The 25794-nt window shown below is 38.3% G+C and overlaps 1 protein-coding gene and 1 long non-coding RNA gene across 2 annotated transcripts in view; one reads left to right on the forward strand and one right to left on the reverse strand.

Annotated features, from left to right (window-relative positions):
• The window catches only part of AIG1 (androgen induced 1), a 125075-nt gene that overhangs the window by 16610 nt on the left and 82671 nt on the right, over positions 1–25794 (forward strand). Inside the window, exon 2 of the mRNA XM_083855988.1 lies at positions 19155–19310. Within this exon, the coding sequence (XP_083712114.1) occupies positions 19155–19310 (156 nt within the window). The remainder of the gene's footprint in view (positions 1–19154; positions 19311–25794) is intronic.
• On the reverse strand, positions 1533–24229 carry LOC310906602. Its single transcript, XR_014589455.1, has 5 exons — positions 23785–24229; positions 21113–21225; positions 5908–6012; positions 3718–3796; positions 1533–1886 (listed from the first exon to the last, which is right to left on the reverse strand). It is a non-coding gene; the product is annotated as an uncharacterized lncRNA (long non-coding RNA).

The following is a 25794-nucleotide window of genomic DNA, read 5'->3' on the forward strand; positions in this document are numbered from 1 at the left end:
ACAGTGACTTCCAAATTTTTATCCGTTGAAAATCTACATCCCAGGTCATTATTCTGATTTGAGCTTAAGCTTACAGCTATCAGACTTCTATTATAAATATCCTTCCTTACCTCTTCATTTTGTTGTGGATCTGTGAACAAGCTGTGCTTCAGACCTTTGCCATTCATGAGGTATGTCCAAGTATTTTATAAAGAACCACAGCCACAAAAGGAAGCAATATTGGTATTTATCCTTGCTATGACTTTTCCACAGCTCTATTTTTCTCACCTCATCTGTGACATGGACAACAGTGTAAAGAGCCAAAGTAGAGGTCATCAAATGTTTCATATGGCCAGTTCTCAGGAAATTGCGTAAGTCTCTAAAATCCAGTTTTCTTGAAGTCATGAAAGGCACTGAGTTGATCAAAGTGTAGAACCATCAAAAAGTGAAATTTACAAGTGTTTGTGTTGGACAAACACAACATCTTCACAACACTTCAAACAGAAGATGTTGCTGCAAATGGAGTGTGAAAAAATTATCGGCTTAATTAGTCGTAAACAATCATGGCAGCAAAAGAATTTTAGGTGTTTAATTCTATTCATCGTAGTCCAGATTTGCTTCTAACAATTTTACTTTGAAAATTAGGCTGGTTTTATTATTGTTCTGCTCTTTTCCAAATGAGGATGTAACTTTTTTACTGCTTGAATTTCTGTGCCTTCTTCATCCAGTTTTAAGGCCTCTAGCTTGCACCTTCTATTGCCATTTGCATCTTAGCAATGCAACTACACATTGTTGTCATCTGATAGTGCTCACAACTTGTCCTCACTTTGTATGTAGACATAGAGGACACTGAAGGTTCAAGACATAGCCTTTGTCCAGCCTCGATCTGATTTTCTTCCATGAAGTAGATAGGATTTAGAAATACCTGTTAAATCTGGTAAACAGACAAACTGAAGCACTCATTTAAATTTTTTGCACTCCTTGTCAAGGTCCGTAACTGAAAATATATTTTTTCCATGATAGAATTATCATAGGGCATAGAATTGTAAATGGGCATTGCTTTATCAGCAAAAGACAGATGTAAGCAGTGTTTATTTAGAAGTGTTCATGACTATATTTAAGTATAAGCATTCAAAAGATGTCTATAGGAGAGGAAGGTAATCAAATCCTGAAGAATTTCTGCCAACTGACTTCTATCAAGTTCAAAAGGATTATTTAATGAGTCTTGCTTGGTCAAGAGTTTTGACTGTCTTCTTCCACAATGTCCTGAGCTTTAAGATGTGATCACAGGGAGTAAATTCTCTGGACTTCAGTTTATCTATAAAATTGACAATGAAAGTAGCTAGTGTTACTTCCCTGGATGATGTCTTCATCAGATAAAATATGATTTGCCACTGCTTTGTACCTTGGGCTATGAATTCTAGAAGGTTTCTTTTAAGTCCTGCCTGTAAATGGTTGTAGAGACTCTTCTGAAATACTGGCTGTAATTTTTCTTCACATAATTTTCTTCAAATAAATCAGTAATTCAGTATTTTTAACTACATTATAGAATATTTATTGCCTTAATATGTAGGATATTTTATCAAATGTTGGAGGAAAAAAAAATAATAAAAACAAACCAGCAACCTAATTCTACCTGACAGTATGTAGAGGAATCTGTTACAGCCCTTTGGTCCAGCTTATCTGAAAGTCCTTCATGTAGATGTCTTCTATGCTTTCATGCTCCAAATGCTTAGAGAAATGAGCTTTTTTCAGAAACTTTGCTGCAGTTAAAGTTCAGTAACCACCAGCAGTAGTAGAGTACTGTCATGATTTAACCCTGGCCAGCAACAGAGCACCACGCAGCCCTCGCTCATCCCCCTGCGGTGGGATGGAGGTGAGAATCAGGAGAGTAAAAGTGAGAAAACCTGTGGGTTGAGGTAAAGGCAGGTCAATAGGAAAAGCAAAAGCCATGCATACAAGCAAAGCAAAACAAGGAGTTCGTTTGCCACTTTGCCTGGGCAGGCAGGTGTTCAGCCATCTTCAGGAAAGCAGGGCTCCATCACACATCACAGTTACTTGGGATGACAGATGCCATCACTCCAAACATCCCCCTCTTTCTTCTTTCCCCCTCCACCTTATATAAGGAACATGATACCATCTGCTATGGAATATCCCTTTGGTCTCTTGGCATCAGCTGTCCTGGCTGTATCTCCTCTTTACCCCCAGCTTCCTCACTGGTGGGGCAGTGTGAGAGGCAGAAAAAGCTTGGACTTGGTGCAAGCACTGCTCAGCAATAATTTAAACATCTATTTTTAACACTAATCTAAAATATAGTCCCATATTAGCTACTGTGAAGGAAATTTACTTTATCCTATTGTATACAGAACAAATAGAAAGCTCAGAGAACACTACATACATGTGAGATCCATTCAGCGTGTTCTACAGGGCCAAATAAAGGAAAAAGACACCCCCAGGACATGTAATGAGAATGATTGAATCTTGTTTGTGGAGTATATATGTAGGCTATATAGAACTGAACTTGGAAGGGGAAAAGTAGCAATAATTGTCTTGCCACAGTCTCTTTGTTCTTATTCTTTTACCTGACTTTATCTCTGCAGGCTGAAATAAATGTAATTATGGTGCCCTAGACAGGCATTAAGGTTCAGAGTTCTAGCTCTAGTTTTCAGGACCAATGGTGAGGAATGGCAAACTCCTTTTGAGGAATGTACATGTCCAAGGTATTAAACTGGAAGGCTTCAGTATGCCAAGACAAACTGAAGTTTTTGTTACCAGCAGTGGAGGAAATAACTTTGGTTACATCTGTATCTTGCCTCTTACATTTTAGTTGACAAGACTCAACTAAGTGAAAAGAGAATTTCATCCTAGTTTGTTATTGTCTTGTCAATATTGCACACACATATGGACAACCACCTATGGGAATTCAAATCCTTAAATTAGTCTCCTAGTTGATAAACCCTTTCATAGCGTACCATTAGCTGTTGGAAAGACTACCTGCAAAACTTTAATAAGCTTTTTCAAGAAATTAAATTAGTGCTGCATTTCATATGCAACTTGCCTGGCTGCTATTGAAATGATAATTTTTTATCAACATTGTGCATCTTGGTTAAAAGCTGAATTGGTGTTAGTTTGCTGCTGACACCAGCAAGGTGGATCCAGGAAAAAAATTCCATGATTAGGACCTCACCAAAGAATGGATAGCATCCCTTTAATGTGAACCAGAAGTTTGACATGGTATGAGTAAGAATTTTTTGTATGACTGAAAAAGAGTGGACTGTAAAACTACATAGAAAAGACAAAGCTTTTTGTTTCAATGTCTTTCAGTTTGATGGAGATAGAAACAGATTTTGAACAGTCACTATAGGCTTAAGAGGCAGTTCTGGTATGTAAGTGTATGTAAAAACTTCCTGACCTGTTTAGACAGAAAATGGCAATGAATGAATCAGTAAGGTGCATGCCTAAACATGCACAGGTAACTCTTCTTTATTCTAATGGATGAGTTGAACCTGTCAAGTGCGAATGTTGCAATTGGAGAATGATTTCCAGATTTACATGGGTGACAACTTGGGATAGAGTTTGAATTTTTTTGTTTGTTTCTGTATAAGCATATAAAATAGCAACCGGGTGCTACTGAATACCTATCAGTTAGTGATGGTCCAGTATACAATTTTACCCTCAAAAGCTGGTCTATGTCTGACTACTTTTTTTTCCCTCTGAGTAACATGTTTGAAGTCTTACCAGAAGGGACACACTTGCACAAGACCTAGTACTATTGAAGCAGTGCCTGTTCACCAGAATCCTCATGTGAAGCTTTAACCTGTAATGACCATAGGAAAATTCCTTCAGTAAATTGTGAAAATAGTTCAGAAATGTTTAAAATTTTGTGATCAGCTGGAGTTAATCAAGAGATATGTGAATTTTGCAAACAATGAAGAGGTTTCACAATCCTTCATGCAAGTAAATGCTTTCCTTACATGAAGCCCCAGACTTAATGTAATCACAGGATCACTCAAGTTGGAAGGTAAGCCATGAGGTCATCTAGTCCAATCCCTTAGTCAGATCATGCTCAACACTGACCCAGGTTTTCTAGGACTTTGTCCACCTGAGTTATGAGTAATAAGTTGGAAACCTCCACTCTTCTACAGTTACACATCCATCTCTTTCTGTTGTGTTGTACAGAACTGCTCAATCACATTGTCTGCTAAGGATCTCACCGGTGATAATCCTGTTTGCTGGATGTGTGATAGTGTAGCACACTCATAATCCATCATGTATCCCAGTACAGCATATTTTCAGGTACTTTTATAAGCATTTAGAGCATTTAGCATCCAGATTTTCCAAGTTTTTAACAGAAACCACACCACAGAACTGTTTAAAGGTAATGGTTAAGCACCAGAGCTAGTTTCCTTCAGTATTAATTGCCTTTTTGACAATACTGCTCTCCTCTACAGATGCAGAGAAAGTATTTCTTGTTATTCATTATGTTAGTTCAGTAACTATTTCATTCACACAGAATGAAGAGAAATCAATTCAGTGAGAAACTAGCTGGGAATTAGAAAAACTGGTTTTCCTCCTACTCACCTGCGAATAACAATGAGGTGTGGGAGGATAATATCTACTACCTCTAAAATCTTGTAAAGCATAGTTAAAAGAAACACTAAATCTGGTTTTACTTACTACAGAAAACATAGTTTCTTTAGTATGTCATTTAAATACATAATGTGTTGTTTCAAGCTTTTCTTTGCATTTGCAACAGATATCAGGTTAAGATCATTTATTTAGTTCAGAACTGTCCCGAATTCTGCTTGGAGATATTTTAGCATATTTCAGCCTATCACCAGTCATGATACTTATCTAACAGAAATAAAATAATTGCACTATTTTAGTCACTATTTTCTAATATAATAAAAAATAAGGAGTATAGCAAAAACCAAGATTTCATTTTTTAGGGTGTTTGCCATTTTGCTACTTGGTTTTGGCCCTTATGAGTCTGGTTACCTTCCTGAACTCTGGATTCCTTTTTTCTGCCTGTGGTTGACTAGGTGGTTGTGTTTATTTTTGTAATGCTCACATGGCATCAATGCTTTAGGCCTTATTTCTCTGCAGTTTTCTTCACCAGAGGCTGCATCCAAAAATGGCAAGTCGTGCAAAACGTAGCAGTCTGCTTACTAAGTATATCTTATGACAAGGAAATTGCATTTTTTTGTTTTGTCCAGCTACAGTAGTGCTTCCTGTATTTTTTCAAGTTGTATTTAAAGCACTGGTTTGGGTTACAAAACAGTAAATTGCTGTGGATTTGTCTGCTTTGCTCTTGGTTGCTCCTCCTGGGCTGTTATGCAACAGTGAAGTTAACAGATGTACTACTTTGCCTTCTTATGAAATTGCCACTGATAGGGAACATCTCTGTTATAAATCTTACTCCTCTTTTTGATGTAAATAAATACAATGACCTGTAAAAATTATACATGAAAAAATCTCTCTCATTAGTTCTTTAAGAAGATTACCGTTAGTAAGAGTAAAGAAATTAAAATCAGGGAAGCAGAATTCATTGTTTTTGAGATTTTATTATAGATAGTTAGCAATTTATGGTCTCTACGTAATGATTTTCTGTTGATTTTAAAAAAAAATCATATCTTGATAGAAATACTGCAAAATATGGACAGTTTATGCTGCTGAGTAATTTGCATCGATTTAGGCTGGTTTATGACGTTCCATGTAAAACACCCTTCCCATATGACATTTAGAATCATTTAAATAAGAGATGGATAAGAAACAAACAGATCATTTCTTTGATCAGTTTCAAGTTTCTTCAAAAGATGATAACAGTCTCATCATACCAAGGAGAAAGTCCTATCTGAAGCTGGCTGTCTCTGTTTTTAGCAGCAAAATAATTTCTGATTGACTGAGTGCTATTAAGGGAAAGCAAACCTAGAACTGAAGTACATGAGATCCTTTCAGATTTCTTGAGTTGCTTAGAGAGGCAAGAGTCCATCTAATACTTTCTCCATCTTCGGTCTGAAAACCTGGGGAGTGCTAATGACAAAAGACAAAAAAGGACAAAAAAGTCTGTACAGAAGCAATTATAATGCTAGAGTAGTACTGTGATATGCAGATTAATTATTTTTTTAAAGCTAAATACATTTAAATTGTGTACATCATTATACGATATTATCCTTTTCCATACAAGGTCAATAAACACATGGTTAAAATATGACCATTTCTGCTGTAGATTTTTTGTGCTTATTTCTCAAATTGACTATGGGTTAATGTGCTGACCTTGGCATTGATACAGGTGTTGTAATTATAGACAGGAAATTCCTGTAGTAGTTTTATATTAATTATTCTTCTTCTTTATTGCAATACTATATCATATTTTGCTTTTAGATGAAGTACATGTTTTGACTATGTTCATAGCTGGATAAAGCCTGCTTCTTGAAAAGAAAACCCTTTGCAGGGAAGCACAATGTGCTTTTACTTCACTGCATGTATGCAAGTTGATGATTGGATGTCAAGTATTTTATAACTCAAACCAGTATTTAAATTGTATTTTCCTCTGAAAGATAATGCAATTTCATATAAAGGCAAGCTGTGGTATTCTAACTTGGAGTCAATGTTTATTTTCTGGGTTATTGTTTTGTTTCAGTGTTTTTCACTCAAAAGAAGATGTTTTCCTACCTGTATTCAATTTGCCATTCTTGCAGGTGTCATTAGTTTTGATTTTTAGTTATCTGTTTTGGATATTTTGGAAGCAGATACAAGCAATGCCTGCAGTGACTCAAATAAAATTTCATGGTTCTCATGATAACTATCACTGTATAGTAACTGCTACTACACTAAGGACTCAGTTCTTTGAAATGTAATACTAATTTTGATTGCACTGTGGCTGCACGTGCGTTCCTTAAACACATAAGGAACACAATTTATCAGAGCACTAGTTCCAGCAGAGTAAGTTAACACGCATCTGTGTGGATACTGTGGGAGATCACTGCTGAGTGGTGTCTCATTAGACTGAAGGTCATTCAGTTAGATTTTCTGGTAAAGTATTATTCTTCCTGAGTTGGCATCAGGACTAGTAACCAATAATTGCAGGTAACCAACAGAAGGAGTAAAAAATATAATTTGTATGATCTATATAGTCATTTCACAGCTGTCTGCTTCTAAAAACTTTTGTGAAGTAGATAGAAGACATTGCTGGAGCTGTAATGGAGTGGACTTCTGCAGTCAATAGGCTAGGCACCCAGCCAGTTTGTAATTCAGTGAGACACAATACATTATCTGTTTTGACAGTCTTCATGGATAAATAGTCTGGTTCTTGCAATACCTAACTGTGTTTATAAATAGAAATGAAGAAGTAAAATGGCTGATCTGGATAGCAAACTTTGGATATGGCTGGAGTTCACACATGCTTCTTCCCTTCAGTGCAGTGGGAAAAACAAAGTAAACTGATTGAGTTAACTGGAACTTGAAAAACATCTCCAGCATGTGTTTTCCTTGAGGTTTCAGTAACGCATGAAGAAATGTCATATTTATGAGCTCTATGGTGAGACTTGTAAAATATATATAGTTTTTTGCACCAAGAAAACAATTATTTTAGTGGCAAAATGGTAGACAGAGAATTTATGAAGAATTTTACTTAGAATTGTGGCTGTCCGGTTTCTACTGTCCAGTGTCTACATCCAGGAGAAAGTAATCCTTGTTTCTGATTCCTATTTCTTGCTCCAGATAAAGTATTTTAGCAGATAGTTTTCATGGTGAAATACAGGCAAAGGGCTGGAACCTCAGGATAAGTTCCAAAGACATCTGTGGGCTCTGTCCTACATTAGCACAACTTACCAGGAAAGGTGGGCATAATATTCTTTGACATTGTCAGTAATATGCATCTTCTGAAGACTGGAAATAGTCTTTAAGCTCAATTTGAGTTGAAATGGGTGTTGAAGGTGCATCTGTTAGCAAGTAATACACTCTGATACTGCATAAACGTTAATACCAGGAATTTGTCTTTTCCTTTCACCATGTGTTAAGTGAGCAGTTCCAAAAGTTAGATGCTGGACTCTTAAAGCCCTTCTTCTTGGGCTTCAATCTGTGAGCACTCATCTCACACAAGAAATCGACTGAGGTCACTTAAATTCTACATGTATGTGCCTTGCAAGGTGGCCTTGTTCTGTTGCAGGGGTGTCTGGGCCTGATGCTGCAATGGGCTGCTCCCAGATTATAAACAAATGGGCATGGCCTGGAAACCTCCAACGTTTATGAACGTTATCTGAGTAACCAGCTTGTTTTGTTTTGTGAAGAACAGGGCAGAATACTGGAAAGTATTTATTTACCAAGTGTTTTGGGAAAAGAGTATGTATTCTGCAAGTCAGAATTAGAGGTACCTTACGTAAAATAAGACAGTGACATAAGATGTATTTACTTGGACCAATGTTCTTATACTCTAGGATAATGTTTTAAATCTGTGTGGCATTTCATTGTGGCCAGTTTATGTGGTGGTAGACTCATTTTCTTAAGAGACTGTTCTGGTTCATGTTACACACACATTGGTTTACGTGTTAGCTAACAATCTCGTGTTGCTGTTGTCACTGTTATGACAGTAAGGCCAGTTTCTGACCAGGTGATGATGGGAGTCTCCATCACAAGTATCCTTGTAGCAGCCTTTTCAGCTCATTTGGATGAGAACCCCCCAACTTCTGGTTTTCTCCAGCTGGCCTGCAGTCCCTTGTCAACACTCCAGTATAGTATGCATGATGATTTTCTAGTTAAAATCATCTCATCTATGTGCAAAAAGTTGTCCAGTTCAATGGTAGACATATCTCAATAGATAAATAGTGTCTATTAGTTCACCGTTTACTTCATATGAGCAAAGCAGGATCCACCTAGGTTGTTCCCAGGGCTGCTGGGAACTCCCTGCCTCCCAAGTCTCTGACGTGCAGTTGATTATCTTGTTAACATAGACTGGGACTGCCAGTGGAGTTCTTCTATCGATTCCTCAGACCTCTGGTGGAGCTGGGACTGCCCGGGGCGGGTTCCAGTAGCTATCAATCAATTATCTCATCTGCACAGAAACTGGCTGGGGAGTTCCCGGGACTGCCCAGGGAGTTCCTATGGGTGACTCAGCATGCCCAGCATGTGCAGGGGCACAGCCCTTGTCCCCAGCTGCATTATTACAATTACAGCTACTGAGTTAATTCGGAGTGCACGTGCATGTTCCCACCTGATGCATGGAGGCAGGAGTGTTGGGAGTACCAAGTGGTTTTGCAGAGGCCAATTGATGCTTGGGCATTTCCTGGTGTGTCCTGCTTGGCTGATGTAGGCTATGTTCTTTGGTAGGCAGAGATGCCTTTTAATTTATTTTTTTTCAATCCCAGGCTGCCAGGTTTACAAGCTAGTTTTCCTGCCATGGAAAATCAAAAACACCGTGCGCACTGTCGCCAGAACTACACTTCAGCAAAGGTCTCTTTACTGGAGTGATTTGCTTTCTTACCTGCTACAACAGGTGTTGTTTGAACCTTCTGTTTCTTCAAGAAGAAAGGGTAGCCTATTATTGAACATGTAGTGCTTACTGACTAAAAAATATGTTCAGTGCTCATGGAGAATATCTAAATCTCAGGGGTCTGGAACCTGGTATGATATCAGGTAGTTGTCATAAAGTGGCTTCCTCTAATATGTAGGGGGATGTAACTTTAAACTTCTATATAGTTTCTCTTCCTTTATTTTTGCAAATGAAACGAAAAGTAGTGAGTTAGGCAGAAGTACAGTAAACAGGTATCTCTGAAAGGTTAGTTTGGAAACTCAGGACAGAGTTAAAGTTGGTTAGAGTAAGAAAGAGTGAGAGAGGTTTGAGCTGTGTCTGTTCATGAGCATATAAGGCAAGATGGAGTTCCATGCTGTTTTCTTTTTCAGACCTCTCTCTAAAGACAATCTCCAGGTAGCAGATGAGGTGGTTGTGCTGCTTCTGCTCAGTGACCTGTCCTGTGGGGATGCTGGGAAGCCAAGTGTACACCACTTGAAATTGCAGCACATCATGTTCTTACTCATACAGAACAAAACAAGGGGAAAAGTTAAAAATACATATTTGCTACTAGTATTGTTTAAATTCAATATTTGCTGTATGAAATATGATACTAGAACAGTGAAGGTGGGAGTAGTAAAATGGGCACGAAGATCTCCAAAGGTATTAGAGACCTTGGTAACTCTAGTTTGTTGGCAGAAATAGATCAGCTGGTCGGAATTATAGTATCTAACTATTGAAGACACAGTACACTAAAGAAGATGTTTGAAAACTCTGATCACTGTGAGCTGCATAAGAGGAGAAATATTTGGATTTATGCTAACAGTAGTATGGCTGTATTTGGAGGCAATTAAATGTGTGGGCATTGGAAGTGGCTGTTTCTATAAGAGTGAGTGTAGGTGTGTGGAAAATAACCTTGATACAATGCCTGGAGAACTGCCTAGGGGTCAGGACACCTGAGTTCATCCCTGGGGTCCCCGGCTGCCTTGTTGCCTTGGCCAGCTCATTTCCCAGTGCCTTGCTGTTACCAACAACAATCAGGAAACAAATCCTTCATTTCCTCTGAGATTGATTCGTGAGAAAGACAATGAAAGCAGGGAAGTGTTATCATCTGTGGTTGGAATGCCACACACCTAGTGAACGCTTAACCCCCGCTTGTACATTTAATTTAAATGCAGTTAGTTTGTATCGGGGTTTTCCCATGGTTTCTTTAGAGATGTGAGATAATGAGATTTTTTTTTTCTCCTCCCGAAATGCAACTCTTTAGAACAGTGTCTTGCTTGAAGTGTTATGTAAAGAACAGTCCTGTTTATGAGGATGCCTCAACATGTTAGATCACCTTTCATTGAACCAGGTGCTTTATAATTAATGTACAGAATTATGTCCTTTTTTTTCAAGTGGAGCTTGAATAGCAGCATCCTTTGCTGTGGTCTAAATTGCAGAAAATCTTTATCTTAGTAATAACTTTATTTATGAATATACCTATCTGTCATAAATTGTACTTCAGCTGCTACAGCAGTGCACAAAGGAAGAAAAGTTTAAGCAAAAGCTAAAGATGAGCCTGATCAGAGATTTGAGCTGTTTTTCACAGTATGGGTTTGCAACTGACTTATTTGTGTATTGTTGGATGAATGACTAAGTGGGATAAAGCCCTCAGTGTCTCCTTCCCTTACCTTCCCTGGAGAGGAGAATTGCCCAACTTAGATGCATATCACGTAAAAGCCTGTCTTTCTGGACTGGTGTGTGGAGTCATTCATTACTATTTTCATGGTCCTCAGGAAACAGACCTTTAAAACCTTTTATTTCCTAAGCCATGGTAGGGCAGCACTGAGGTTGCTGTGTCTCAGAAGATTGTAGTGACTTTCTCATTTGCATTTCTAGCTCTGTCCCCATGTTCCTGAGATACATTTGTAATGGCATTATCTAAATTCAGCAATTTAGAAGGCAGCTATGATTTTATTCATTAAAAAGGGAAGAAATTAAAAGCAGAATGGGCTACTCTTTGATCAGTCAACATTGCTTCACTGTAGTGGTATTCAAACTGTATTTCTAAACATGACAAAGTTGGTGCAATGCAGAAGTTTCTGGAGTTTTAATAAAACAATTTATTAAAAATAAAGTTTTGCACTTAATAAAACGTTTCTTTTTGGGGGTAATTAGCTTACAAACTGCTAGGGGCCTTCTAGCCATGGGAAACCCTATCCTAAAGCTCATTTTAGCACAGACAGCTGTAGAACAAGTCTTACCTTTTTAGCTAGCTATCCCAAACATTGTCTAGAGAGCTGCTTTTCCTGCCTTGACTGCAAGGGCACTGCTGCAGAGAGTATACCAATCATGCTGAAGTGTGTAAAATTATCATTTAAGCCAAAATAATGACATAACCTTCTGAGCAGTGTATAATCCTAATAAGATTAATCTTTACCAAAGAAAAACATAAAATATATAACCTAATAAAATCATAATCTATTCTGAATAAACTGTATTATACATGTTTGCTGAATGGATTATATAAATTTAATGAAATTACACTGTCTTATGAGCAGGATACAATAAGTAGTAATGGCAGCTTTTCTATACACAATATAAGAGAGCAAGGAAGAAGATGGGGATTTATTAGAAAATGAGTTTAGTCAAAACAATTAAAAATATAAAGATAAAAATAGAATAATAATTTCTTAAGTACTGTAACAATGAGCTTTGTGCTTCTTTGAGTGTATTAACCAAGATCAAAGTAAGATATATGAACATCTAAGAAGAAGACTGATACGGTGTTGGAGAGGAATGATACAGCTGATGTAATTGCAAAAGGTTTGAGAAAATGTAGTACTTTCTCAGCATCAGTTGAAATTTTGATTCGTATTTCTTTAGTACATTGTATATTTGTCCATTCCATCTCTTCATTTGATACATGGCAGTGGATTCCAGGCTGTTAGCACTTCTGAGCCAGATGGCATACACTCTGTCATGCTGAGATCATGTTCAAAATGTCATCTATGCAACTCAGCTGAGACAGAATAGCACTTTTAAATGAATTCCTCAGTTGTCAACTATGGATTTTTATTTTTTTTTTCTTTGCTGGGGGTATTGCACCCAGGTAAAAAGAATAAAGATGTTTTTGTTGCTGTCAAGGAATTAAGTATTTCCAAATACTTTTGCTAGTGTACCAAATTCCAGTTTAGTTTGCTGTAGTAAGTAATACTTGTCCTTACAGAAGTACTGACTATGAAAACGGCTTTTAAAACTATATTAGCACAAATAGTATTTGTGACCTGTGCTGCATATTTTTGGAAACCTTTATGAGACAGAATCATGCTCAAACAGAATGATCTGGGACTTAAGAGTACCAGAGTAAGGGATTTTCCTGACTTAAGTGGAGGGAAGATAAAAAGAGAAAGAAAGAGCCTGTTTAGTTGCTTTTTTGTCTGTCCAGATTAAAACACATCTCATATTCCAACAGGCATGATTTTAAAAGGTATCTTTTCATGGAAACACAAAATCTTCTTATCTTACACAGCTTGATCCCCATTCCACACCTTTATAATAGGTGCTTAAGCACAATGAATTGAACAGTGTAGTACCTATAAAAACTAGACCCAAGAGTCAAACAATTTTTTTCATACATATTAATTTCATAGTAGATTTTATCATTTTGTATACCTATAAAATCTCAGTGGTTTAAAATTCCCTCCTTGGTTATATTTGGACCATGCTGGTGGGCTTCAAAAAAAGACCACAGGAAGTTATGTAGAATGTAAAGGATTATATTTAAAGGACTCCCTGAACTTGCATCATATGGTAAGGGATTAGGCATGTTTTATAAGCCAGTTCATATCATATGACTAAACCATGAAAATAAAGTTACATCTCCTACTAAGGCCTAGTCTTCATGTGCAATATGCTGGGTGGAAGAGCCATCCCCCCACTGAAGGCTGCAAAGGGAGACATGAGTCATTAGCTTGGATGAGGACAGTGCTAGACATTTATAAGGCTCTCCCTTTATCCAGTTACTGAGATTCTAATGACTCCTCTGATAAAAGTATGTGTCATGTTTTACTAGTGTCGTTTTTAGTTCTAATTTGTGTAAGTAAAAAAGAAAGGCAGGATAGAAGAAACACTTATTTCAGGATTCCTAACCAGTAAAGAACTCAAAGTAAAATAGGTGGCATTTGCATTAAGTATTCCTTTGGCTTACTCTGTTTTTGTTGCCTTGTCAGTTAGTTTTCTTCTCAGTATGATGTATTTGTTTTCTGACACTACTGGCTTTTGATGGGCCAGGGGCTCATCCTTTTCTGTGTTGAAGTGGCCTATGATGTAAAAACCTGCTTAAGAAACAAAGCAACCTAAAACAATCAAGGCACTTGCAGCTGGTGTGGAAGAAGATGTGGTACGAGCTTTGCCTGTTTGCCTCAGCTTACTGTTGATGAATCTCTGGGGTGATGCTTCTTTTTTGTTTCTGACCTTGGAAATAAGAGTATTTTTTCCCTATTCCTTGCCCAGAAATAATGATTCTGAGTAGTGCCCAGTGCTTTTTCGTGGTTCTTGGATACATTAGTTGTAGGTTTAGTGGTTAGATGTATTACACTGTATTTTAGTATTCAAAAAACTCTTGGTTCTTGCATGTTTTTCTTTATTCCTTTCTTTCATTTGTCTGTAGACACAAAGATCTGTCTTTTTTGTGTCTGAAGTCTGTAGCTTCTCTGATACAAAGATTTAGCACGTGATAATGTGTTGTCCAGCTTCTGCTTGCTATCATAACTAACAAAGATACAGCAAGGAGAGGAGAAGTGACAAGAATAAAGCAGTGTGCCTGTGAGTAGTGGTAGAATGGCAATGGGCAAGAAGAATCAGTAGTTCACTGCAATCAAGAACATTAATATATTTATTACACAGCTAAATCCATTACTTCATTCAAAGCATTTTCTATTAAAATTACCTTATTATTCTCTATCTAACCTGGACTTCCCCTGCGTGTTGCAACTACAGATAACTGAGCTGTTGTTACAGGATGCAGGCTGTCCACAGGTGTCTGCAAATAGCCCCATACACGACACCACTTGAAACATTCATCTTAACTTCTGAAGTGTAGTTCATTTGTTACAGGAAGTAATAATGTCTAGAGGCTGTAGAAATTAAAGCTAAGGTGACAGCAACCAGTAATTGATACTCCAAGGTTATAAATAATTTTCCGTTGTTTGAAGAAGAAAATCAGACCATGTTCCTTTATACAACAGATTGTAAAATCTGAAATAAGAGAGAAATTACAACTTTCAGCAATTTGATTTTGCATGCTGGTAGAGCTAAACTTTCATATTCTTGTGGAAATACAACATGTGTCTTAAGCCTGAGTGGTTTGGTGGGTCAGGTTATGTCTGTCCCAGCACTTGGAGCCAGTGGCCCGTCCCCAGGGAGATGCCTGATGCCCGGAAGCTGGGACTGGCCCCTTGCCACTGGCTGCTCTGCTCCTGGCTGGGGATGGGACGGGCCCTGACTACTCCTCTGCCACTCCCTGCCCCCACGGATCATTGAGGCCTCCCTGACACCTTTCTATGAATTAGTCATCCTATCATATGTGTTATGTTTGGTTACTTAGTGCTTTTTTGTTATTTCTGGTGGGTTTTGTGAGTGTTACTCCCATGTTTTATTCTGGCAGCGCTGCCTATTTGCCAGCCAAGACTGATGCCTTATCTCATAGAGGGGCCACATGAAGTAAGTGGTGTTAATCTCAAAAATGATAACTTGAGGACAGTGATTTTTCATAATCATAGGTAGGTAGAGGAAAAATTACCCTTGGATAATATTAGTGCTTGCAGAGACTTTTCCAGTTCTCCTGCCCTGAGCTCTAAGGAATGCTTCTGATTATGAGAGTGAACTTGAAAGAGAATGAAATTCTAGATTCAGTGAATTTAATGGGGGATTTCTGTCTTGGTAAGACTAGTAACAGAATTTTCATAATATCAAGAGATCTTCTTCACACCATGGAGCTTCATGGCATGGGGGAGAACGGAGTCTCCATGCTCTGGAAATGGATTTATGAGGAAATATAATATATTATGAGGAAATATATTATTTATGGATTTCTGTTTGACTTTTAAGAAGTCAAATTGGGGAAGTATGAGGTGGTCATTAGCTGCAGTCCTGAAATGAATGCCTTGCGAAAAAAACTGTTCTACTGAAGCAAGTCTTTATTTTCTTGTAGTAGACAGACAGATACACTTAGTTTATTCTATGTAATTCAACACATCTCACTGTTTGAGAAGGTTTCTGTGCTGCTTGGTTTCATCTTATGTTTATAGCTGTTTTCTCCTTAGCAACTTAACCAGTGTTTTCTCTGCTCAGAGTTTTGTTTGATGACATCCTTTAGATGGCCATTGTTACCACTTGTCATTACATTATCACAGTTTAAAGGTACTGTAGTATCAACTCTAGTGGCAGTGGCCCCTTTAGGCTTCAGGGAGAAAAAGGATCAGCAGTAAGTATTTTATGCCTGTTCAGTTATTTTATTGGGATTGTATGTTCTGCTTATAAGTTTTTGATTCTAACTATACTATCGATACTATCTGTCTATACTGTTACATGGTATAGGGAAGCTGTGTCTGTTTTCTGTCGAATTTGTCATTTTCTAAATCACTTTTTTCCTTCGAGCTCTAGTTAGAGACGAAACTGGAAAGTATTTCCTCTGAAATGCTGTTCTTGCTTACATTTTCAAGGGGAAAAAAAATTAGTTGTTTAACAGCTTGAGGATATTTCATGTATAGATTCACCACCTGCAAATTTTCAAAATAAGGTCTCTCTTTTGAAAATGTGATCCTAAATCTGAGGTAACACCAGGGCACCTTGGAGAACATTGTTTAGAGGGAGTTTCTGTTTCCTTGTTGTGATATTTTCACATCTATTAGACAGCATTCATGCTGAGCATGGAAGAATTTGGTTCATACCAAAAACCACCAGTAGCTGCGTACTGTGCTGTTCCTATGCCAGACTCACAAAGGATGTAAATCATTACTGATTTCTGTTTAATTAATGTTGCTGAGACTCATGCAGCTCTGGAGGTCCTAACTCTCATCCTAAGTGTTGATAGGTGTCAGAAGAGTTTTCTTGTGCATTCTAGAAAGGAAAGAAAGTAGAATGAATGGAGGGAATGTATGTACATTATTTGTATGAATAGGCTGTAACTGTTCCTCCCTGAACACTGTACAATATTTTCATTGGCTCTGAATGTTCTCAATAAAGATGTAATTTTCTTTTTCCTATATGGATTTTTATTTGTTAATGTTTTTGTAGAGCAGTCTGCTTCATACCTACCCTCTGAAACATTTGGGCATTTCCCGTTAGGAATTTTCACTGATTCCCAATGATATCATTACATTTTCTCTTGAAGCTCTGTGTTCATAACAGGATAATAAGGAGAGAAGTTGCTCGGTTTGTGATTGATTAGTGGATGTACAATCTCAATTCCCTTGGAAAGTGGGCGTGTGATTGTTTGAGTCTGTGTTTCTTTGGAGAGGGACCATTTCAGGGAATTGTAGTTAGAGCTGCAAACAATCCATTAGTCACTCTTCCAAGCCCTGCCAGCATAATACTGTTCCCTTCAGTACATTATGGAGTGTTTTGTCCAATATTGGTTTGAGTGACTCAAGCCATGAGGCTTCCACCACTTCCTCTGAGAAACTATTTCATGGTCTGACAGAGCTCACTGTTAGGAAATATTTCCTGGTACTCAGCCTAAACTTTTTAACACCCAGATTGATCTCATTACTATTAGGTATACTTTTTTCCCCAGCTCTGTCTTGTTTGGCATTCACACTCTTGAGTGAATAGTAGATGGTATCATATCTCCTCATAAGTCAAGCAAATGCATAATTAGTTCTTCTATTTCAGCTCTCCAAATAGGCCATCTGTTTGGTGGAAAACAGGGCTGAATATGGGAAGATTTTTTTCTACTAAGTGCTTTTTTCAAACAAATAATATGAAAAAGTGCATTAGGAGTTCTTAGTAGCTCCAAGAAGCCCCAGCTTACATGTAAAAGGCTTTTCAAAAATTATGTAGAAGATAGTAACTTTTCCAAACAGTCATTTGAAATAGTCATACCTTTTTCTAGTGCAATATACAGATCTAGCACTAATAGTCTGTCGCATCTCATGGCTTCAGGGAATGTTTTGTAATGTTGCTCCATCTATTTATCAAGAAAATTCTATGTAGCTACAGCCTGGAGAGGAGACAGCAATGGCAGCAGAATTGCAAGCAGATCCAGGGGCCATTTGAATGTTTGTCATTCACAGCTTTACAGCCAGAATTTACAAGTGTTTGGGTCATATAAGGATTGTTGAGGAAGGAAGTGTACTTTAATCCATCCAATCATTACACATCTCTGGATTTCTTCCTAGTAACCAACATCTGTTTGGTATTTCTCTCCTTCCATCCTTCCTTCCTGCCTGTCTGCCTTATTATAGTGTAAATTCTGCAAAGATGTATGCAGATAATAAATTGTGTTTTGCATCATCTGGGTATATGCTATTCTTATTTCTTATGGATAGTCTTCTGCTTGGTCAGAGACTCCTAGTCAGTGGAACACTTAGGTATTCAGTAAGACTTCTAAACTAGGACTCCATGCTTGCTTTGAAAGACATGCAGTATGAATTCTAAGCATATATATGTTTATGGTTTTTGATGAATCACTGTGTAATTTGGGAACCAGGCCCATGTTTTGTTAATTTTTTACCTGAGATTACCTGATGTGTGTGGGTTTGTGACCCGGGCTTCCAGCTTGGGGAGTAAACAAGCTGCGTGCACTTCCTCTGAACTGTACTAGAAAGGATGTGCAAGTCCTCAGGCTAGAGCATTCCTGAGCTAACTTACTACAATTTTACTAAACTAATTAAGGGAGAAAAATCTCAGTGATCACATTAAGATCAAGTCAAGTTTGAACTAAATCAGTGGGTTCAGGTGGTTAATTTAATATAACAGATAATCTTACATTGCACACAAATATATAAATGCAAAAAAGGAAAAGTTAGGTAAGCGACAGTCTGCTATCAGGAAAAGACAGTGAAAAGCTCCTGCTGCTTTCTTGTTCTATCATTCACTACCTGAGATGAAGTAGGGATAGATTTGCTGAGCCCTGGGTCATGTGCTGTGTCTATCAGGAAGTCTCAGGCACTTCGCCTTTAGGTGGAGTGTCTGGGGCAGACAGAATCTCCAAGAGAGACCTCCTGTCACTAGGGAAGGAAATATTTATTTCTGTTTCTTTCCCTTCTTCTCACTGGGAGCATTCCTCACTTTTCCACCTCGGAGGCAGTTGCTTTGGGGATGAGCTGTATGGAGTGACACAGGAAGAGGTGGCTGCAGTTCAGCCCCCAACAGGTGGCACGTACCTGAGGTGAGGGTGAAATGCCAGCTGTGGAATGGTCCTTCCACTCACATTGATTCTCTGTGTAGATGAGGAGCAAGGTGCATACAGGACTTTGAAGCACACGTGGCTTTTATGTGAATAAACTCTACCCATATTTATGGGACTGATGTATTCCCACTCCCCATGTCAATTCTGTGGCAATATTCCTCATGTGTGCGTGTGTCTGACCTGCTCTCTGCCAAAGGGCTGGTCTTCTCTGTTCAAGAGGAGTACTGAAAGATTAAGATGTGTTCAAGAGTGTGTTTCTCTTCCACGCAGGTTATCCAGGCTGTCTTCTTTGGGATTTGCGTCTTGACTGACCTGTCCAGTCTTCTCACTAGAGGGAATGACAGTCAAGAGCAAGAGAGGCAGCTGAAAAAACTCATTTCCCTCCGTGACTGGATGATGGCTGTTCTAGCTTTCCCTGTGGGAGTGGTAAGTACAGTGTTAATCTGTGCATGTCTTTGCAAACTGGATGAACGGTGTAACTTACTGAATGTTTTCTTCCTGAAAGGTTTTCCCATCGCTATACAAAAGACTAGGCAAAAAGGGAAAAATGGTAGAGACGATTTTACTACTCTCTTGTTTTTCACAGGTGTAAGGGAACAGAATATACAGTGTGTTGCTGAAATCATTTTGGATCATAATAAAAAAGCTATGTTGCAGTAGGCACTTGATTGTTCAAGTAATTTTAAATGTGTATTGTACCAGCAGCATCTTGAGATTCAATTTAGACTTTTTCTGCACCACGTCATCATCAGGAGTAGTGAAAGTGCTGACTGTGGCATGTTTTACACCATAATGACCTGAGGGAATTTGGGCTATAAGACATTTTGACATGGGGAAGAAGTGAAGCAAAAGTCCAGGTTGCTCCTTGTTAATTCCAGAGGGGATTCAGAGCTGACAAAATAAATGATGTAGAAAAAAAGGGGGGTTGTTAGTAATATTAAAAAGCACACAGAAGGTATGTAAAAATGTGGGGTTGACATGTCTTCTTTCAAAAGAAAAATATTCTTTGGATCAGTCTTGGGACCTGTCCACTGGGATATTGCATGTCACTTTCAATGGCAAGAGATGCTCAATGTCTTTACATAGCTGATAAAGCTGTAAAAAATCCAAATTTTTATGAGTTTTTACATGGAAGTGTCATCTATGTCAGTCTACTTCTAAGCATAGGTTGCAATGCAAAAATGTGTGAACATTTCATTAAAGTTACTGCTTTTATTGTAATTCAAGATTAAGCTCTAATTTTCTTTTTCTCATTTCATTGTACAGTAGTTCAAAATAAATTCACAAGAAGCAGATTTTTTTCATGAACTATTAGTAAGCTGTATGAGGTCTTTAAAGTTTTACTTTCACAACAGCTGATCACTTTCTGTCAGTTAACAGCAGCTAACATATCAATCTATCACTTATAATTTCATATATTCAGCGATGCTTCATTAGAATTTCATTTCATCATTTATGTGGAATTTCACAATACGTGAAGAAATGCAGAATGCTTTTGCAAAGTTAAGAAAGGCAAAGCATATGTGAAACACTGCAGGTACTCCTTTAATAAAAACCCAGCTGGTAGCCTTCTCTTATTATACTTGCTTGCCTGCCTTTTGGGAGCTGCCACAATTCATGTTGAGGTAGCTGACTGCAGTTTTCCAGAAATGATGGCAGAGACTGGATCAGCTAATACAGCTAATAGAAAATCTGGGCATAGACAAGTTTGCAAATACGCATTTTATGGGTGCAGTGATTTATGTTGCATTTATATTTTTAAAGGGAGATGAGGATTTAGAAGTAGTTGTGATTGTGATTAGCAACAGGCACATTTCTTATTGTTGATAGTAGAAAGGAAAAGGGAGAGCAACTTCACACTATTGGTCTGTGTTTAAATATTTTAAGTGCCTTTTTCACTCTAGATGTGCACTCCCTCACACACATCAAAGCACACCCTCCTTGGCTCTCTCACGCCTCTCAGGATTCAGGGATTCTTCACTGCCACTGTTTCAGCTCCATTCTGTTGTCTGTGTGCTCCTCCACTCCTGCAATGCTCCTTACCTCGAAACTGTTCAAGTTCTTGGAGAATTTCAGCTTCACTTTCTCTTGGCAATTCTGAGCATTTCTTTCCAGGCAATATTTCTCTTGCCACCAGTACACAAAGAATCCCAGTTAGCCACTGCCTGTGCTACAGGTGTTGTTGCAGTATTTACAAATTGGCAGTTCCCGAGAGATATGTCACGTACCTGGAGATAGCTGCTTTCCCAAGGGTTTCATACAAAAACAACTTGTGTCTTAAACATAGTAAGGAATGCCATGCTCATTCTACAGATATGCTCCATTTCCAAGTGTGACCTTTCTGTGGTGAGAGGGAATAATTGTTTACCACTTTACATCTTAAAAAGAAATCCTAACAAGGTTGTTGTTGTTGTTACTTATTCTGCTGGCTACTGAGAGACAAACAGCAGCACCTCCTAACTTTACACTCGTCTCAGCTGCTTCCTGAAACCTGATTCTCACCAGCAGCAGAGTTCTCACCACATAGCAGCTACCACTTGCCTGGCCAGTGGTAGCGTGGCAGTGCCTGAGAAACTGCTAGGCACTGCAGGTTCTGCTTTAGTGGGATTATAGATTGGAAGAGTGCAGGGCCCAAAAGTAGCAAACATCTAACGGAGATGTTGTTGTCCGAAGAGCTATTTATGTGGAAGAAAATAGTGAAATTTTGCTATGATGGAGGTTCTCGTTAGAAGGAAGTTATTAAACACCGGAGTGTCTGCAGAAAAAAAGTTAAAAGTTCCCTTGTTTCTCATATTCTTTTAACAGCTTCCTCACTCCAGAAAAAAAAAAAAAGGAAAAGAAAAAAATTATTTGAAATGCAAACTTTCTTTCCTTGAGACTCATCCACCTAGCTCTCCATGGAGCTTCTCAGTGGTTTCCAGTAGTGACACAAGGGAACCTTCACACATAAAAATTGGGCAGATGTGAATGAAATCTTTATTGGGTTTCTAATGTAACAGTGGTGGTCATGCTTAAGTACTTGTGAGTTACCTTAACATCTAAATTATTTTTATTGCTCAATGTTTTACACTGGGCATGTTTAGGCAATAATGCAAATACTAGGGGAACATTTTAAAGCTTAATAACTGCAGCTTTTCAAGAGCAATTCACCACATTTTTTTTCTGTATTTCCTGCTTACTGGAGCCCTTGAGATGACTTGTTCTGAAAAACAGATGAGGAAAGGGGTTTCCACTCCCAAGTTAAACAATGATGCGAGAAAAAAAAAATGTAACAAAGTTCTTCATTTTTAAGACTTCCTAAAATCTATTACATACAAACCATCTGGGAAATCTGACCACCAGCTTCTTTCCACCTTCAAAAGGAGGGGAAAAACAGCCCAAGGATAAATAATCTCCTTTTGTGGCTTCACAACAAATCAAATCTTGCAAACAAATCAAAACTTGAAAAATCTGTGCAGCAAATCACATCTCTCCAGTGTTGTGATGTGCATTGTGTATCTTCAGGGGCTCTGATAAAACTGAATTGCCAACCTATATTTCACAGGAGAGTTAAGAAATAAGCATGAACCTCTTCTAAGGACATAATGGCTACTATTTACCTATTGTTGCTCTTTTTAATATGACTTTTCAGAGAATCAAATGAGAAATCAAAGATTAATTTTCTATTCAGTAAAGCCTCATGCCACAAAAAGTCCATGGGTAACATTTCCTAGCCCTTTTATAGTTCATTATAAGCCTGCAATACTATTCAAATGCCTAAGACATTAAGAAGCATCCACTGAAGAATATTGCTTGCATAGGCATTTTAGAAGTTCATTACCAATTTTCATCTATAATTACTTGGACTTGCCATCCCTTTATCTGTGTAAAGGAGATCTATATTGAGAGTAATTTACACTGCTAGAGTGATGTGAGACATGCTTAAAAGTCAGACATTACACCAGTGGTTTAGTTTATCCCTACTTTTTTTTCTATTTGTTTGACATAGATCATTAAGTTGCCAAATTTCTGTGGTTAATTAGTGTTTTGTGTAAACTGTCTATGGCTTTATCAATATGTTTCTTGTAATTTGTACTGAACAAAAGGAAAAAGAGATAAAACAGGCATTTCTGGTTGTTTAAGACTGTTTAATAAAAATAGGAAGAACAAAAATTGATCTTTTTACATATTAAAAGAGAGATTGCTGCCTAGAAAATCTCAGAGTCTACCACAAACATTTTATATCATGTAGCATCAATAACTATGTTTGAATCTGAGTCTAAACTGACCAGAATTACCTAATTTTTTCTGTTACACTTTTATGGGTTTAAAAACCTGTGATACAAAGGAGAGAAAGTCAGGCATGCTTTCTTATTTCATATTTCTCTGTACTAGTAGAGTCAAAAGGAAAGCAGATCACCCTTCTGTAGATCATCAGTTATGCTGATCTGTGATCTTATGCCAAGAAAAGATGTGTAGGCATTGCTGCAGTTTCCTAGTTACCTTGTTACTTGACCAGACTACAGCATAATTTTATTTCCATAACTGACTCAACCATGCAAAAATCTCTCTTCTAGATTTTACCCTCATCTGGTCTGATGAGATGACTGGTAATGGGATAATTAGCAAGTAGTGGTACAATTGCCCCCTGAAGTCTATTCTCTGAGATGGGTTTTCCCTGGTTTTTATTTCCCACTCCTTGTGATTCCTGTCACTGGCACTTCTCAAATGCCTTTAGTGTATTGTGCTAGCTCTTGATCCCATCTAAAGACAGTACCATGCCAAGTTGCACCTACTGTGATCTGCCTTTAACACCACTTTTCTTCTAGATGTAATACCTCTAACTGTCAAGAAGTTCACAAACAACATATTTATACTCACAGTTAACCACAAGTGTCTTGGGAGATAGCAGAAAGCTTACCTTTAACTGTACTTATAACAAGTTGTGTCAGGGTCACAAGGGTTGGGTTTTTTTCCTTTGTCATTAGCCATCCAGGAAATGACTGGACTGTGCAGCCCAGCCAAAACCAAAACCACATAGTGTTGGAAAATAAAGTTCCACTGGGTTCATTCTTCGTTTGCGTAACATTTCTTGGTTGGACTCATGTAAAAGTGCAAATTCTTTCTGTTGGCTTTACTTTCTTAGTTTCTCTTTGCTTCCATTTGTAGTGTTTTGACAAAACCACTTGATTTCTCTTTTGAATAACCATCCATTCCCCAGCTTGTCCTTTAAAACTTTTCCCTTGACAGGACCACACACTGTTCTTGTGTCCTCTGAAGCTTCAGAGACAGAGGACAAACACTCAAGGAATATCTCCTTAAGTGGGAAGACAGCTTGTTGTTTTCAGCCTTATTTTTTTTCTGCTGCTGTGTATTTGTTCAGCAGTCTTTCAGATGCCTGTAATAAGTGAGCTATTCCGTATTTTCAGGTTCCAAGGTCTTCTTGCAAATTTGAGGTTTCCTTTGGTCTGTAATGACTGGACGCTAGATAGATAATCATTATAGGCTCTAGATAGGATAAGTAGCAAATGAAGGACTTCTCTGTTCTAATATGTTGCTTAATTTTATGCTTAACCCAGTACTATCTTTGCAAAGTTGTCAATCTTAGGAGGCTCCTGTGCAAAGAAATGTAAAAAGCAATTGCTGGTGCCTGTTTTCTTCCTTGAATTCAAAGCCTTGAGTGTGTCTACAGAGGAAATGGAAGGGTGATATTTGTGCCATTTTGCCTTGGGAACAAAGGAAAATAAAATATTGGGCTCCCTGAAATTTTTCTATTTCATATAAGCAGCTGTTCAGCCTGGCATGTGAGTATGGTACAATGTCTGTCTCCACAATAGTAATGAATTATGCCACAAGGAAGGCAACAGAAGCACAAGAGCTGCAGTTCTGCTCGAGGCCCACATAGGTGTGAGAGACCAGAGAAGATGGGTACTGGCTCAGAACAACTAAAAGGAGGGAGGAAGAGAGGCAGGGCAAGTCCTGCATAGGTGGGATGGATGCACTGCTCCATACCACCCCCCTGAAGCCTCTAATCCAGACTCAGACTGGCTACTAGCCACTGGCACACACAGGTATAAAGACTGCTGGTATGACAGAAAGAGAAGTGGGGAGAAATTCTGAAAACTGCAAGATCCAAAATGGTATCAGTTGGATGGGTAGCAGCCCATCAGAAGGGGGACCATCCAGCCCACATCTTAAATGACCAAGTAGACTCCGTCACTCAGTTGGATGTCTTAGCTGAGGAAAAGGAAGCAGAACAAGAAGAGAAATGGTGGCATTTATTGGAATGGCTGCATATGAAGCATGGCCACTCTGGGATGGAAGACCAGTTAAGAGAGGTGGTAAGCAGAGGATGGCCTGTCACCCAAAGGACTTGTGAAACAGTCATTTCTGTCTGCAGCCAGTGCTGCAACATGACGCTGTTGTACACCACAACAACACAAGACTCTAACCTCAGAAGGCTGAAAATTACTCCCTTATTTTTGGGATGTGTCTCCTTTTTATTATTCTACACAGACCAATTTGATTGGTGTCAAGAAGACAAACCTCTTCAATCACATTGGTCAGACCAGAGGGACATCAAGAAGAAGTCCCTCCTAGGGAAAGAATGTAAACATAGTACAGTTACAACACCTCTCTTGTTTACAGAAAATTCCCTGAGAAAAGAATTTCAGAAAACCAAAACATCTCAGGCACAAACCAGGGCTACAGCACCAGACTGGAGAAACACTCTCTCCACATTTCCCACCTACACCTAAGGATGAGAAAGGGGTTGTGGGAAATTTGGCAGGTGGACTGCACTGGTCCTTTTGACAAATCAGGAGGAAAACAATGTGTGCTGATGGGCATTCAAATGTTAGGTGTGGGCTAAAGCAGTGGCATGGTCTACATGGGAAGGTACTGTGAAAGGATTAAAATTACAATTCAGTTT

The sequence above is a fragment of the Zosterops lateralis genome (assembly GCF_965231275.1).
Source record: "Zosterops lateralis genome assembly, chromosome: 3".
Taxonomy (NCBI): domain Eukaryota; kingdom Metazoa; phylum Chordata; class Aves; order Passeriformes; family Zosteropidae; genus Zosterops; species Zosterops lateralis.